The sequence below is a fragment of the Rhinoderma darwinii genome, chromosome 8, assembly GCF_050947455.1.
Source record: "Rhinoderma darwinii isolate aRhiDar2 chromosome 8, aRhiDar2.hap1, whole genome shotgun sequence".
Taxonomy (NCBI): domain Eukaryota; kingdom Metazoa; phylum Chordata; class Amphibia; order Anura; family Rhinodermatidae; genus Rhinoderma; species Rhinoderma darwinii.
The window spans coordinates 15,317,164-15,332,043 of record NC_134694.1 but is presented as its reverse complement, the minus strand read 5'-3'; the positions used below and the strand labels follow the sequence as shown (position 1 = coordinate 15,332,043).

Genomic DNA, 14,880 nt, shown 5'->3' with positions numbered 1-14,880 from the left:
TACAAAATGTTTATGAGTGTAACCAAGATTTATGAGTTTTTCAGTGTAGATGGTTTCAGATTCTTCAGAACGGCAAATATGGCACTAGGTAAGTTGTGCTGTAGTCACTACGTATTGTGTAAGAGACCATCCCCCTTCAGCAAATCTGCACAGGAGGCCGAGGTGACGTCACTCACAGATGAGTCTTTACAGATTTAGTTCGGAAGGTGAAAATTGCCTGATTATTGTTAATTTTATACCAGATTTTAGCTAAAATATTTTTTTTGTTGTGGTATTAATCAGGTATCTATAGTATGTGCAGCTAGGTATCAGCAAATTGGCTTGTCCCTGGATTCAATAATGCCACCACTAGGTTTGTAGTAGCCTGTATGATATGTGCACGGAATGGTATGGGTAAAACAGCAAAAGTACCTGTGAAGAGTGCACCCCGGCCAGATTACCTGTTCCAGCGACTGCAGAACATACAACCACCGGAGGTAGGCGTGTATGAATATGTGCTCGTATGTGTACACCTATTCTCAAGGTGGCCTGCAGCCTGGCCTGTATCTTCCCCACTGAAAAGAGTACGGCCAAGAACATTTTCAGTGAAGTTGTGTGTAGTGACAGGGGAATAGTTTTCTCCTAAGTATTGAACTACTGTTTGTACAATGATTAAGATATCAGCAGTTTTCCAGATGTTATCCAAAAGTTATTTTGGTTGATACCGATATTCAAGAAGTGTTGTGGGAATATTAAATATTGAGTTTAAGTTTTATGTGAAGTTCTGGATCAGCCTTAACATTGGACTATTAGGCTGAGTTCACACTGAGTTTTTTGCAGGCAGAAAATTCTGCCTCAAAATTCCGTTTGGAATTTTGAGGCAGATTTTGATCTGCCTGCACGCCGTTTGCTGCATTTTTCGCTCGATATCAATGGGAGGTCAGAGGCGTAAACACCCAAAGATAGGGCATGTCGCTTCTTTTTAGCGCAAACGGTTTTTACCGTTCGCGGTAAAAAAAAAACGCGCCCGCCTACCATTGAAATCAATTTTTGGCCCTTTTTTGGCGCGGTTTCTACGTCAAAAATCTCCGTGTGAACAGGGCCTTAGAGGCATGTGTCAGTGTTATAACTTGTAAATGATAAACTTCTCAGTGCAAGTAGATTCCCATTTGAAAATATCTTTGTTGTGAAAGGGAAATTTTAGAGCAGAAAATTTTGTGCGGTATATATATATATAAAGGAGAAGAATCTGTTTGTATGGATCAGTTTTAGTTACTGCCCAATGTGAATGTTTAATATAAATACGTCATTGTTAATATTTTTCTTCAACTGAATTATCGGATTAAGATTAATTAATGATTATGCAATGAAAAGATTGTTCTCCACAGGAAGTGTCCAACTGGGAGCAGAAGGCGTGAAAACCAGATTCTAACAATGTGGACGGATAAGGAAGGTAAACCGGTAGCACCCAAGGCACTCTTGATGGCTCTTGCATTGATGGTATGTGGCCTCACATGTGTCCCAAGACTGCAAGGATCAATTTGGTCTGTCCCAAAGATCTAATTGGTATGTCCAAGGTTTTACAGCTGTTGCTGCTAAATTCTGTTAGAGTTGTTTGATTTGCCTACTGAACAGTCCTGGCAGACCGGTGCCAACCTTATCATACTACCCGCCTCCCACAAAGGGAAGAGACCTTGAGAGGCCTTCCCATGTAAAACAAGTTGTTTTTAGCTTCCTAAGATATTAGGTATATGTATAAGGGTGTTTGAGTCTTAAAGTACGTAAGAGAAACAAATTGGTTTGAGTCACTTGTCAGATAAACATATGGTATCTGTGAATATTTTTGTAAGTAGGAGCTGTTACAGGTAATCAGCTCAGAACAAGGTACAAATCCTGTTGAAAAGTGTAACACCAAGAGCAAAATAAAATGTACCCAGTAGCTACATATTTTCTAGGTGCCCTGTCCAGCTGGACAGAGATGTTTTTTTTATACAAAGGTGTTTGTTTGATTTAGTTAAAGGGCCAGACATTGCTATTGTATGTACTTAGAATAACTTTTATATTATGTAGATGTTGTAATCACCAGATGAACATTTATTTTAACAATTGATAAAGGTTGTGTCCCCAGCAAGTGCCAATAAATATGAACTAAAAGACTTAACATGATGAACTCCATCACGGAGATACGGCAGGCACAGCCTGAGCCAATACAAGGCGCTTGTCATGAACTGACGGCAGTATCACAATTCTAAGCAGCCGCCCAGACAAGCAACTTGCCGGGAAAGAGGAAAGTTGCGGAGGGTTTTGTGGCAGTCACAATACAACTCCACTACTTTACGTGGGAACTCACCCCAGGCTCACAGTATGAGGTGCTGTGTACAGCCCGGTGACATATACTAACAAGGGACGGTGACTGACAGATGAGAAAGACCAAACCAAGTCCTGATGACATCAGCAATTGTCAAAGTTAAGTAAAGGCCAAAGACCTGAGTGAACCAGTCAGCCAAGTGTTTCACAGTGGAAGATAAGTAAATAGGAGGAGGGTAATAATAAATCCCCCACTGGACACCAACGTACAGTCTAACTCCATGATTGTGTTGGTTACCCTAAGGGCGACAGTCAGTGAAAAGCAGAAGACAAAAGAAGAGGATGATGATGTACAGGACTTGTCAATGAACTGATGGGACCAAAACCTGAGGGGTGATAGCATGAAATTGGGGATAGCATTATTTTATTAGTCGAGTCCCTATTGTCTGAGATTTATAATTATAGTGTATGTAAATATGCCGCGGGACTGCAAATTACAATCTGAGGTGTTTTATGTGTAGTTATAAGGCGGAGGCCACTGGTTGTTGTCACTCATAAGTAGGAAGTACAGGGCAGCAATGAGAACCCTGAGGATATGTTACCCGGGTGTCTTTAGGTTTGAGAAAGATGCTGCCCACGACCTGTTATATCTGCAGAGGTTCAAGGCCCCATTAGGACAGTAAGTGACAGTGCAACATAATTATGACCAATACATGTGCCGAGGCAGGGGAAGTTTGGATTATTGCTAACATTAGTTGGTTTAGCAGTAAAGAATGCTTATAATATAGAGAAAGTGGTTGACAGATTTGACAATGTTACAGAAGATGTGTTTGATTTTTTTAATGCTGCCTAAGGGGGCATGTGCATGTGCCAAGTAGTTGGCCAAGCCTGTTGCCATTATATAGACATTTTTGGCATTATGCAGGTCAAGTAAGACATAGATAAAGCTAAGAAAATAAAGACTTCAGGAAAACATTTGCAATATGAATTTCGGTCTAATATATTTTGGCCCATGATTGCATCAACAGCAACCCTTCCAGGAGTAGTGTGGCACAAAGGTAATCTTAGATCCAAAGACCACAGCTCGATAAGAAAAGCCATACTTCATTTAGGTATTAAGGTCATACCATGGGTTCAAACCCCCCCCCCCCAAGAAGTAATCTCATACATCCCATCTCATTATCATTTCAATAATAAATCATATAAGAAAACCAACAAACCTTTCGACCCAAAGGCCCAGGAACACCAGTTAGACCAGCCAATCCAGGGTCTCCCTAGAGAAGGAAAACAATAAAGTACATGTATCAAGCGCCCAGTAGCGCAAGCTACCCTTGACTGATCCTTGGCAGACATGTTAGTTATTAATGCCAGCCTTCTTGTATGATACACTATGTTAGTAATTCTAATCCACAATAGATTTATGTGTCCCACAGGAAGTCGGTGGCAGAAAATCGCCTTTGTTAAAAGGCACAAGACATACGTCTCACAATGATTATTTTCTAAGAGTTAACATAAAGGAATTTAATTAAATTGTCTGTAACTAAAAAGCAAAAGAGAATAATCATTTCATTTCAACATGGATATATCAAATGAAAGGATATAGCAGCATCCTCCTCTTTATAGAACTATTCAACTTGCAGGACTAGTTTAATTAACAGCTAAATGTATTAAGTTGCTAAGGGTTACCACTGGTTTTTTTTATGCTGCCAGATTGCTGGGTCATAGTTTTGGATCATCCTGCCAGCAAATTTGTAGCAACAAAGGCTCCTTTGCAGGCAGCCATAAAATATCATTGAACAACCTACAAGAACCTCTAACCAAAACAATGGCGTAAACAGGGGTCCCTTTTATACAAGTAGACAACCTAAACGCGAACCACAAGGGAACATAGCCCCTAAATAAATAATATGCTAAATCATATGCAAAAGTAGAAAATCTTTATTGAATATAATACACAATGACATAATACGGAATAAAAAAGGATGAACCATATACGGAGATATAAACCGTGAGGTCAGATGTAAAAGACCATAGGCAAACAGAGTCAACCAAACATAGGTGGCCGAGAACCACTCACATAACCCACAGGGAGAGATAAATGAAACGTGTGTATGGAATAACCATACCCACATATAATGCTGAAGTGCTGCCTAACTGCATATATTGTACACAAAAATAGACATGAAAAATCCTGACATAAAAAGCAGGCACAAGAGGCCAGAGTGATGAACTAGAATAGTTGTCAGGAAAAATCAATAATAGAAAAATTAAGGCAAACACATACCCTGAGACATAATGGGGAGCGGAACCGGCAACCTAAGGAGATGGATGAATAAGCGTCTTACGCCTACAGTGTGTACTATATATGCAGTTAGGCAGCACTTCATTATATGTGGGTATGGTTATTCCATACACACATTTCATTTATCTCTCCCTGTGGGTTATGTGAGCGGTTCTCGGCCACCTATGGTTGGTTGACTGTTTGCCTATGGTCTTTTACATCTGACCTCACTGTTTATATTTACGTATATGGTTCATCCTTTTTTTATTCCGTATTATGTCATTGTGTATTATATTCAATAAAGATTTTCTACTTTAGCATATTATTTCTTTAGGGGCTATGTTCCCTTGTGGTTCGCGTTTAGGTTGTCAGCCATAAAATATCAGCCTCTTTACTAAACAAAAAAAATATATTTATACGTTCTGTTTCCTGATATAATAGGAAATTGTATAAAGAGCAATAACCTCATATAGTTTTCATAAAAGGGAGTGCACTCCCCGATAGATGGATGGGGGAATTAGAATCCTCTGTAGCTTCCCTGCCAGCCACTGGGTAGTCCACGGGCTGTTTTTTCAAGGCAGCAGTGATGAATGTGAAACTGCCCTGCACCTACAGTATTGGAACATTCCTTCTTATAAAAATTGCAGATCCCATAATAAAACCCTATTAGGACCTCTTCACCTCTGCGATGGAGGCTCCGTCATGGGCTTACGTCGCAGGTCCAGCCAAAAGCATGCTGCGCTATTGTTTCCGGTTAAACCTTGGACACCAAGACGGAAACAATTTAAGTCAATGGGTTCCGTCGGGTGCGGGTTGTCTCCGTCGTTCAACGGAAACGGCACTTCCGGTATTATCGTTGTTCTGCTCCTCTGACGGAGCAGAACGGAAACCCGAACGCAGATGTGAACAGGCCCTTAGAGAATTGGTGTTTATGCAATACACACTGCTGCTAGGTAAACGTTCTGTTCCATCAACAATAAACAACATTTGCTATAAAATAAGAGCAACATTTTTCTTGGCATTAGCAGGACATGGCATCATTTCCTGTAAGCACTTGCAAAGGTTTTAACTACAGAGAAAAGAGATAACTTTGTAAGAATACCTTTAATCCATTCATGGCTTTTCCTGGAGAGATGCCAGGATCACCTTTTTGACCCTGTAAAAAAAAGAATAAATAGAACACTCAACAGAAATAGAAAGAAGAAGGGATCCCCGTTTTGGAATGACATCACTTTATCCAATTTTTAACAGTAATGGTGACACACTCCTGATCTATAGTCACAAAGCAAAATTGTATTAATACTGTAACAGACTTCGCAACATTTTGTCGTAAAGGTTCTAGTTGTACTACTCTGTGACAAGAAAGGTAAACTTTACTTGTTGAGCAGCTTGTTCACACAGTGCAAACTTCATGCAGTGTTTGATGCATTTTTTTGTCTTAGACAAAACCAGGATTGGATCCAAAAATGAGGTTAAGTATAATTCTTTCCATACAAGCTACTCATCAATGCAGCCATGCTGGCGAGAAACAGGGGGGTCCCCAGTGCCCTATTAAAATATATATTTTACGATCATACATTCCCTTTAAATTGGGCTAAGCTGCAATACTAAACTGAAATTTAACACAAAGACAAAGGCATATACAAAGCAAAACACAAGGAAAGCTTAAAGGCTATGCACACCTTTGAAATTATTTTTTTTTATAAATCAATGTTTAATGTGTTTTTAAACATATTTTTAATGGACTTTTATTGAAAATGTTTACTTTTTAAGATTCAGTTTCTATGTATCCTTTATACATAGAAGCTGTATCATTCTGTCAAAGACGATTCTGTCAGTTCAGAAGGACTGACGGTTAGGCTGAAAGATGGTACTGCGTGTCAACCTACTCTCCTTATTTCATTCAGTTGCATAGTTTCTCACCTTACATTAATAGGCCAGGTTAGTAATAGTGGCCTACAGAACTCTTTGCCTTCATGACTAAAGTATTCCCACAGTTCTCCTGGTGTACAGGTCATGCTCTACTCCCTTTTGTCCCAAGCCCTGTACAGAATATTCTTCTCTGTCCCTGCACAGACTCCTTACTGCTCTGTTGTCACTCATGATGCAGGAGTGAAAAGCTTGTTAAAGAGCCTGCAAGTACTGTATCCGGCTTATCACAGGCAAAGTCCCATTAGAGGGATAATAAATCTTCCCTCAAAACTTCTCAAATAGGGAATACAGTGACTGTTTTCTAAGTAAGGGTCAGTTCACACAGATTTTTGACACGTTTGACGCGGAAACCGCGTCGGAAAACGTGCCAAAAAATTGCCGAAAATGCCTCCCATTCTAATAGATGCAGGTCCCAGCTCTCTGACCCACATCTGTCTGGAGAACTGGAATACCCCGACCCTGTCCCGCCTGGTGAGCCAGTCACCACATCCAGGTGAGCAAACATGCTCAGTGTTTCCGTAACTTCTGTGGATATGCCATGAATGTCTTAGATGAGAATAACCTTTTAATTCTTGGACTCTGGTCTCACAAATATAAGTTTCCAATATGCTCTGTGCACTTTAGGTCCTTAACACCACAGGAAATAAAAAAAAGTCTGCATGTTACTAGGCTGTCCAGGAGAAGTTGCCAAAACGACGCCCTGTTCTCTGACATCACTTCTTGATCTGCAGCTATTGGCTGAAACAGCCCCTCACAGGCTTCCTGCTTTGCCTGCCCCCTGCATTCATTCCACACACAATACTGTTAATACTGACAGCTTTTTGCTCCCTTTTAGCCACTTCCCCCTGTATTCTGGTCCAAATGTAGGAGAAAGCAACTAAAATGGAGTAGCGCGTGAATGCAGGGGAGGTGAACATGGCAGGAATTTGGTGAGGCGCAGTGCAGGAAGTGACGTCAGAGAGGGGGGGGGACGGTTTTAGCAACTTGTCCTGTACAGTCCAGTAACGTTCAGCCATATTATTTCCTGTTGTATTAAAGCAGTTGGCAAGTCATAAGAAGTTGATGCTTCCCCTCCATTCCTTATCTGCTCGTACTGCGAGTCGCCGACACACTTTCAAGTAAATAGGAGTACGCTGTAATACTGTGAACCGCTGCTATAAGTATGTTCCGAATTCGCAGTACGAGTAGTGACAATAAGGAAGGGGAAGAAGCGCTCCAATGAGAGTCACGGCCCAATCAAAACAGCTGATCGGCGGTGGTGTCGGGAGTGAGACCCCCACCGATCAGATATTGGTGATCCATCATGAGGATAGGCAATCAATTTCTTATGACTGGACAACCCCTTTAAGGACCTATAATGTACAGAGCATCTTGGAAACTTGTATTTGGGTACTAGCTCAAAAGCAATAATACCTCGTAAATTACTATAGTAGGTCAATTTTATTGATTATGAAAATCCGCTATGAGTTTCACTTTAAAGTGTAGCTAAACGTTTGACAAACTTCTGACATGTCATAGTGACATGTCAGAAGTTTGGATTGGTGGGGGTCCGAGCACTGAGACCCCCAGCAATCGCTAGAACGAAGCAACTGAAGCACTCGTGTGAGCACTCAGAGGCTTAATTTCTGTTCGGCTTTTTCCAGGGAAGCCGATGTATCGGAGTACGGACTCATAGACTTTCTATTGAGTTCGTACACCGATACATTTATTTCCGGAAAAAGACGAACAGACATGAAGCGGCTGAGCGCTCACACGAGCGCTTCAGCTGCTTTGTTCTAGCGATTGGTGGGGGTCTCAGTGTCAGAAGTTTGTCAAACGTTTAGCTACACTTTAAAGGGAAGGTGTCATGATTTTTATTTTTTTTATTATAATTATATTGCTTTTAATATATTAACATAAATATTTTATTTATTTGTGTTCTCATGTTCTACTTTTTATTGTGTTTTTACTTCTCTCTGGGGGCTGCCATTTTTTTTTCATCTCTGTATGTGTTGATTAACGACACATACAGAGATGCTATACAGCACATACAACCCCATAGAGAATGCGAACGGGAGCCGTTCCATTCTCAGAAGCGTGAGCCGTCTGTGTGGGAACAGCGCATGCGCCCACTCCCACACAGATCAAAACGAAGCTCGTTCGTAGAGCGAAATCCGGCGCCATTTTCATGTGGACCAGAAGCCGCTGCCGGACATTAAGATGACGACTTCCGGCCGCGGCTTCCGGCCATATTTTCAACGAAGCGAAGGCGCAAGGGAGAGGAGCGTAGACCAGCGGCGGTGGCGGCAGAAGCAGGTAATTTATGTTCGTGTATGAATTGTGTATTATGTTCGTGTATGATGTGTGTATTATGTTCGTGTATGTTCGTGTCATACTGTCTGCTGAGCCTTGTATCTAATCCTCCTAGCACTGTACAGTCGCTCAGAAAATGGCGGAACACAGTGTAGGAGGTTTGAAGACATTCAAACCCCTCCATCTCATGGCACTAGCCAGAAGAAGGGAGGGGGGATTGTGTGAGGACACTAGAGGAGATTGTGTCCACCCCAAATTTGCAGCATAAATCAATGAGGTTGCTTTACCACAGTGACCATGCTGCAATTTTGGGAACTGCTCCCTCTAGTGGCCAGCACATGGAAATGTTATAAATTAGAATCTAATTTATAATATTTCCTGACTTGTGAAAAAATTTAAAGAATTAAAAAAATGTGTAATCACTTAAATACTAATTGTTTAACTGAAAAAAATGATAATTTCTAGCGACACATTCCCTTTAAGAGCTCTAGCTGTGCTCAGTTATTTTCATTTTGTAATTATAGAACCACCTTTAAAGGGAATGTGTCGCTAGAAATGATAAAAAAAAATTCCAGTTAAAACAGAAGGCAGTAATTCACTGAAGTCAATTCCTAAATGAGCTTCTGTTCTGTGGTTAGTAATGCTTCTTTTTTTTTCCCTTGACTTCAGAGTCAATGAGTAAGATATACTAGATGTGCTATGAATATTGACACAGATACCCTTTGGCACATCTGTTCAATAAACCCGTGTACAAATGAAGAACTCCGAGACTTGTGGAAATAGAAAAATTTGCCAGTGTTTTCAAAACGCTCTATTTATATTATGGTATTTTGCATTATCCGTCAGTCCATGGTCAATTCATGGTTACTCTTCTGTTGCTGGCTGCTGTAGACCAGGCAATTTTCAAAAAGAGCTCGTGGTAGGTCTGCAACATGTCAGAATGATAACCGAAGCCGTTGTGGGCTTTGAGGGCTCCATTGTTAGCAGGTATGTGCTTATAATCTTTCCAGCTTCCCATAAAAGCTCCCGGAGCTCGTTAATTTGCTTTTCTTGGATGTGTGTGAGCAGCAGGAGGCCGAAGGATGATTTGACACAGATGGACTGTATCTGTGAATGAGGTGGGTAATCTCCTTGCCGGCCACTGATATCATAGCACCGCTGGCTGGCACATTCCCAAAACTTTCAAACTCCAATTCTCCTGCTTGCTTACATTAAACCACACTAAGTTTGGAAGCATTTCCAATCTCCAATAACAAAACTACTTTGTGATCAAGTTGAGGCTTTGATGTAAAGGGACACTAATCCTAGAAACAAACGTCCTTAAAACGAATAGTGCTACAAAAGTCTAGTAGACAGGGGTCCATCTCCCCCTGTTCCCCTTCACCCTTGCTTAACTGAGTAATGAGGCTTAGGCTTCACTCACACGACAGATTTTCGCACGGATTTCAGCAAGAAAACAGCGCTGAAATACACACGAAAACCTCGCACAAATCTCGTTCTTTTGATTTCAATTGAAAAGTGCCGCGTTTATACAGCACAGAATTTTCCATGCGTAGAATGTTGTGGTAAAAACAGAAGTTACAGGTCACTTCTCTACACAAATTCCAAACAAAAAACTTGTCGTCAGGTAGACACACACGGATTAACCCCTTTGAAAAGGAAAATTCTGCGTGCGCATCAGCGGCAGATTAAATGCAAATCCGTGGCAGAAATCCAAAGGTGTCTTGGATTTCTGCCACGGATTCTCTTGCAAATCCACGTTTGATTTTTCCACTTGAAAAATCTGTTGTGTGAGCATACCCTTAAAGTGCCTATACACATTAGATGAAAGTGCCGATTTCAGATGAACCTGCAGATTTCAGCAGGATCGGCCGATACATCTATGTGTATCTATGTATATGGTGTTGTCTCGACACGCGTCCGTCGGATGATGGTGCAGGAAAGAATTGGATTGTTGGATTTTAAGATGTCCGATCCTTTGTTCTCACAGGAGATAAGCTGCTGCCAAAGGTTTCGGGCAGCGGCTTTATCCGCTCTCCCCGTTGGGTAACTTGGGCGGAGCCAGATGTGCATGTGTATAGGAGGGTCTGGAGGAAAAGCGGTCAGTTAAACGAGCATCCGGATGACAGCTATCTAAAATAAATATGGCCACCTTTAGTTAAAAGGGTAAGTTTAACTTGCCTGGTTGCCATTGCAGGCAGAACAATAGCTGGGGATACAGCTCGATAAACCCCTTGAATTTCTTTAATAAGAAATATTCCTTACAAACCTTCAAACAAATGGACATAAGCTTATCTACCTATATATCATGTAGATCTTTTGTTTCATAGACTGTTTTACATTTCATGTCCACAAAGCTCTATTGATTTTTCATAGAGGGACTTCAATGATTTCTCTACAAACTTATTATAGGGAACAAGGAGAAAGAAAAAAAAGACGACAACTGCTTGTTTCTGGAAAATTATGTTGAGTCTGCACTCATAATAAGTTCTACTCAACACCAGGAATCATTAAAAGCCATGCATTAAATAATAATAATGATATAAACATGTCTGAATGCACTAATAAAGACCACTTCACTTTCTGATCTTGACACACCTATGAGATCCCTGAAAGCACTCCCCTGTATATAAAGGTATTGTGTAGCAGGAGAACGTAGATGTTATCAATGAAACACCGGTAAAAGGCACCTGAACCCTGGTATGGAGAGATACTTCTTTAACATAGAAGTGTATTGAGCTTTTACTCTATAGTAGATACACTGTAATCTGGCCGCCAGCTCTGCTTTATCACACTGATCCCTTCCTGAAATAGACAAGTTATGTCTGCACCGATAATTTATAACCTCAACTTGGCTCCAGGAACACTAGATTGTAACGATTGTGGATGACTGGGAATACTATATAGACATTATGAAGGGGAAAATGTTACAAATAGTCCTAGATCTGGCACTCGCTTACTGACAGAATCATTACATTGCCAGGCACATTCTTGATCAATGGAGCGATTGAATTAAAGCCAGAAGATTCCACTAGATGGTGCTCTGCACAGACTGGGGGGTTTCTATTGTCAGCTGATGATACTGTACAACTGTTGACCAGTCTGAAGAATAAGGCCCTGTTTACATCATGTTAGTGATGTACGCTTAGCGCATACGCCGGGAAAATCGAAGCATATCCATAAGGCTTTATTAACTTGACGGAGGAAAAAAAGGAGCACATTTTAGTCTCCGTATGGCACATATTTCCTGCAAAAAAAGTATGAATAGACAACGCTATTCCCTACAACTATATACAGTAAAAACAACATTTACCGCGCTTTATAAGTTTTTGTTTTACAATGGGAGCCTATGAACAACGTGTCCCACTGTATGACTTGCTGTCCGAGGTATACGTTGGGAGCTATTCCCGGTGTATATGTCAAACAGAGGGCCATAGAATAACATGAACAGGGTTGTGCTTCATGCTGGCAATAGATGTATAGAAACTTGCCATCTATATTATTTAGGCATCTTTAAAAGGGTTGCCTGGTTTGGACACCAACTTCTTCCATTGCAACGGATTATACGTGGAGCTATTGCCTTGTCATCAGGAGTTCTTCCATAAAGAAACGCAACGTTTCTCTGCAGTGTTTTCCCAAGAGCCATGCTGGACAACGCTGTAACGGTCTCACTCTCTAAGGCCTCATGCACACGAACGTAAAAACGCCCGTAATTACGGGCCCATAAACTTCTATTGGCCACGGGTACCTTCCCGTATGCTTACGTGAAGGTGTCCGTGCCGTTGAAAAATATAGTACATGTCCTATTTCAGGCCGTAATAACGGCACGGGCAGGCCCATAGAAGTCTATGGGGCTACCGTAATTATGGGTGGCTACGTGTGTGCACCTGTAATTACGAGACCGTTGCTAGGCGACGTCAGGGGATAGTCACTGTCCAGGGTGCTGAAAGAGTTAACTGATCGACAGTGACTCTCAGCACCCGGGACAGTGACTACCGCTGGAGTTAATAGTATTAAAAGTTAACTTACCCAGAACTCACTGCTTCTTCCTCCAGTCCGGCCTCCCGGGATGACGTTTCATCCCATGTGACTGCTGCAGCCAATCACAGGCCAATCACTGGCTGCAGCGGTCACATGGACTGCCGCGTCATCCAGGGAGGTCGGACTGGATGTCAAGAGAGGGACGCGTCAACAAGACAACGGCCTGGTAAGTATGAATTTCTTTTACTTTTACTGCGGAAAGGGCTGTCCCTTCTCTCTATCCTGCACGGATAGAGAGAAGGGGCTGCCGATTAGTGCAGTGCAATTTTGCAGCGAAAACGGGTCCGTAAATACTGGTGCAATACGGGTTGAATACGTGTGACCAAGGACCCGTATTTACGCCAGTATTTAGGGGAGGACAAAAATACGTTCGTGTGCATGAGGCCTTAGTTCAATATGTCTATTTTGGAAGGGATGTCAGTAGATCACCACTTTAATGATCCTGACCAATAATAAAATAAAGGGGATGGGATTTTTCACAAAATCTAACTTATTCTTCATGTCTATGCCTCGAGTTGTACAGCCATAATATGACCCCCAAAGAAGTCTACGGGACCATATTGTACCTATGATTTTATACAAAAGCATATAGAGGTCAAATATATATGGGGTGCATGAGCCTTAAAAGAAAAACTGAAAACCTACTGGGACTTTGTGAACAGCATTGTGCAAACATTTTTAACAAATTAGTGGCAGTAAATCCCAGCAGTGGCAAAACTACAACATGTATGACTACAGCATTAGGTAAGAAATAACCTTCAATTACTTATTTCATGGTCCAGGTTGCAATTTTTAAAGTGAAGACACTTAATTGCTTGTTTTTGTCTCCTATCATAGAAGATCAGTACTCCCTACACCATTGTGCTGAGGACGACAGGGACATCGGTTCTGGGTGCCATAAAATGGCATTAAAAATGGATGCAATTACCCTTAAACTATCTGTGTTCCACTTAGAATGAATTTGTAAACCAGGATAGGGGTATCCACTCCATGGAAGTATGGAGGCCTCACATAGAAATGAAAATCCTCACTTTAGGAACTCCTTTGGTGGAAAAATCTTTCATTTCCCTTTCTGACATTTGCCCTTGCCCTTTTACTCCTGTGTCGGTCAAAAAAGCTTGAACTTAGAAGATGCATAACGAATGCACATTCCTGTAGTTGCCATTTGTCCGGTTCACAAAAAAAAAACACGACCAAATATGTCACTTTTATTTTTAGGGATAAATAGTTTATTTTCATAAACAGGCATCGGGACAGCTATTTATGTGTTGAAGTGTGGCACAATGGATAACTTTGCCAGTTTGCAGCATTGGGGTCATCTCCAAATGTATTAGAAAACTTTGTGATATTAATACTAACCTTTAAACCAGTGAGTCCGGGTGGGCCAGGATTTCCATGAGGACCAGGAGGACCCTAAAAAAGAAAAATAGCTTTTGTTGTATTTTCAGAGACAGCATAAAAGTGGAAACATGTTGATGTAACAGTCTAGACTAAAGTGATATTAAAAATGATAACTTCTTTACACATCTGAACATGCACTAAACTGCAAGAACCAATCAAATTCTTGCTTTTGTCAGCTAAAAGCTTATTTCTGCTCGACTGCTTTGCGTCAGTTAAGTTTTGCACATGTCAAGTGCAGTCAATGTAAATGCGATAAAGAGTAGTATTTTAAATAGCCGAAAAATGGAAATGGAACCACGGCGCACACAAATATGATTCCACATAGGCAGGAATCAAAACCAGAAGGTTAGAACAAGTGCAACAAGGCGGCAGCTGCTTCAAGTTTCCTCAAGCCTCCTCAGGAAGCAGAAAGGCGCGCAAAACGGCCATCGCCTTCTCGCACTTGTTCCAGCCCGCTGTTTTGATGCTGGTCTATGTGGAATGAAACAAGTGGAAAATGACTTGGTAAGTGCTGCGGTTCCATTTCTATTTTTCTGCTTTTGGAATTTTACTTGGTCCTTCGGCTGAGCACCACCAGTGAACTATTCCCATCTTCCGCTAGAGACTGTACTTGTAGAGCAGTGACGACTGATTTCTCTGCTTTTGAG

General features: G+C 41.2%; 1 protein-coding gene across 3 annotated transcripts in view; it reads right to left on the bottom strand.

The window, feature by feature from the left end:
* The window catches only part of COL27A1 (collagen type XXVII alpha 1 chain), a 274,259-nt gene that overhangs the window by 205,876 nt on the left and 53,503 nt on the right, over nucleotides 1-14,880 (bottom strand). For all 3 annotated transcript variants that reach the window (XM_075835266.1, XM_075835267.1, XM_075835265.1), the window contains 3 exons: nucleotides 14,192-14,245; nucleotides 5,670-5,723; nucleotides 3,507-3,560 (listed from right to left, as the gene is read on the bottom strand). In XM_075835266.1, the coding sequence (XP_075691381.1) occupies nucleotides 3,507-3,560; nucleotides 5,670-5,723; nucleotides 14,192-14,245 (162 nt within the window). The remainder of the gene's footprint in view (nucleotides 1-3,506; nucleotides 3,561-5,669; nucleotides 5,724-14,191; nucleotides 14,246-14,880) is intronic.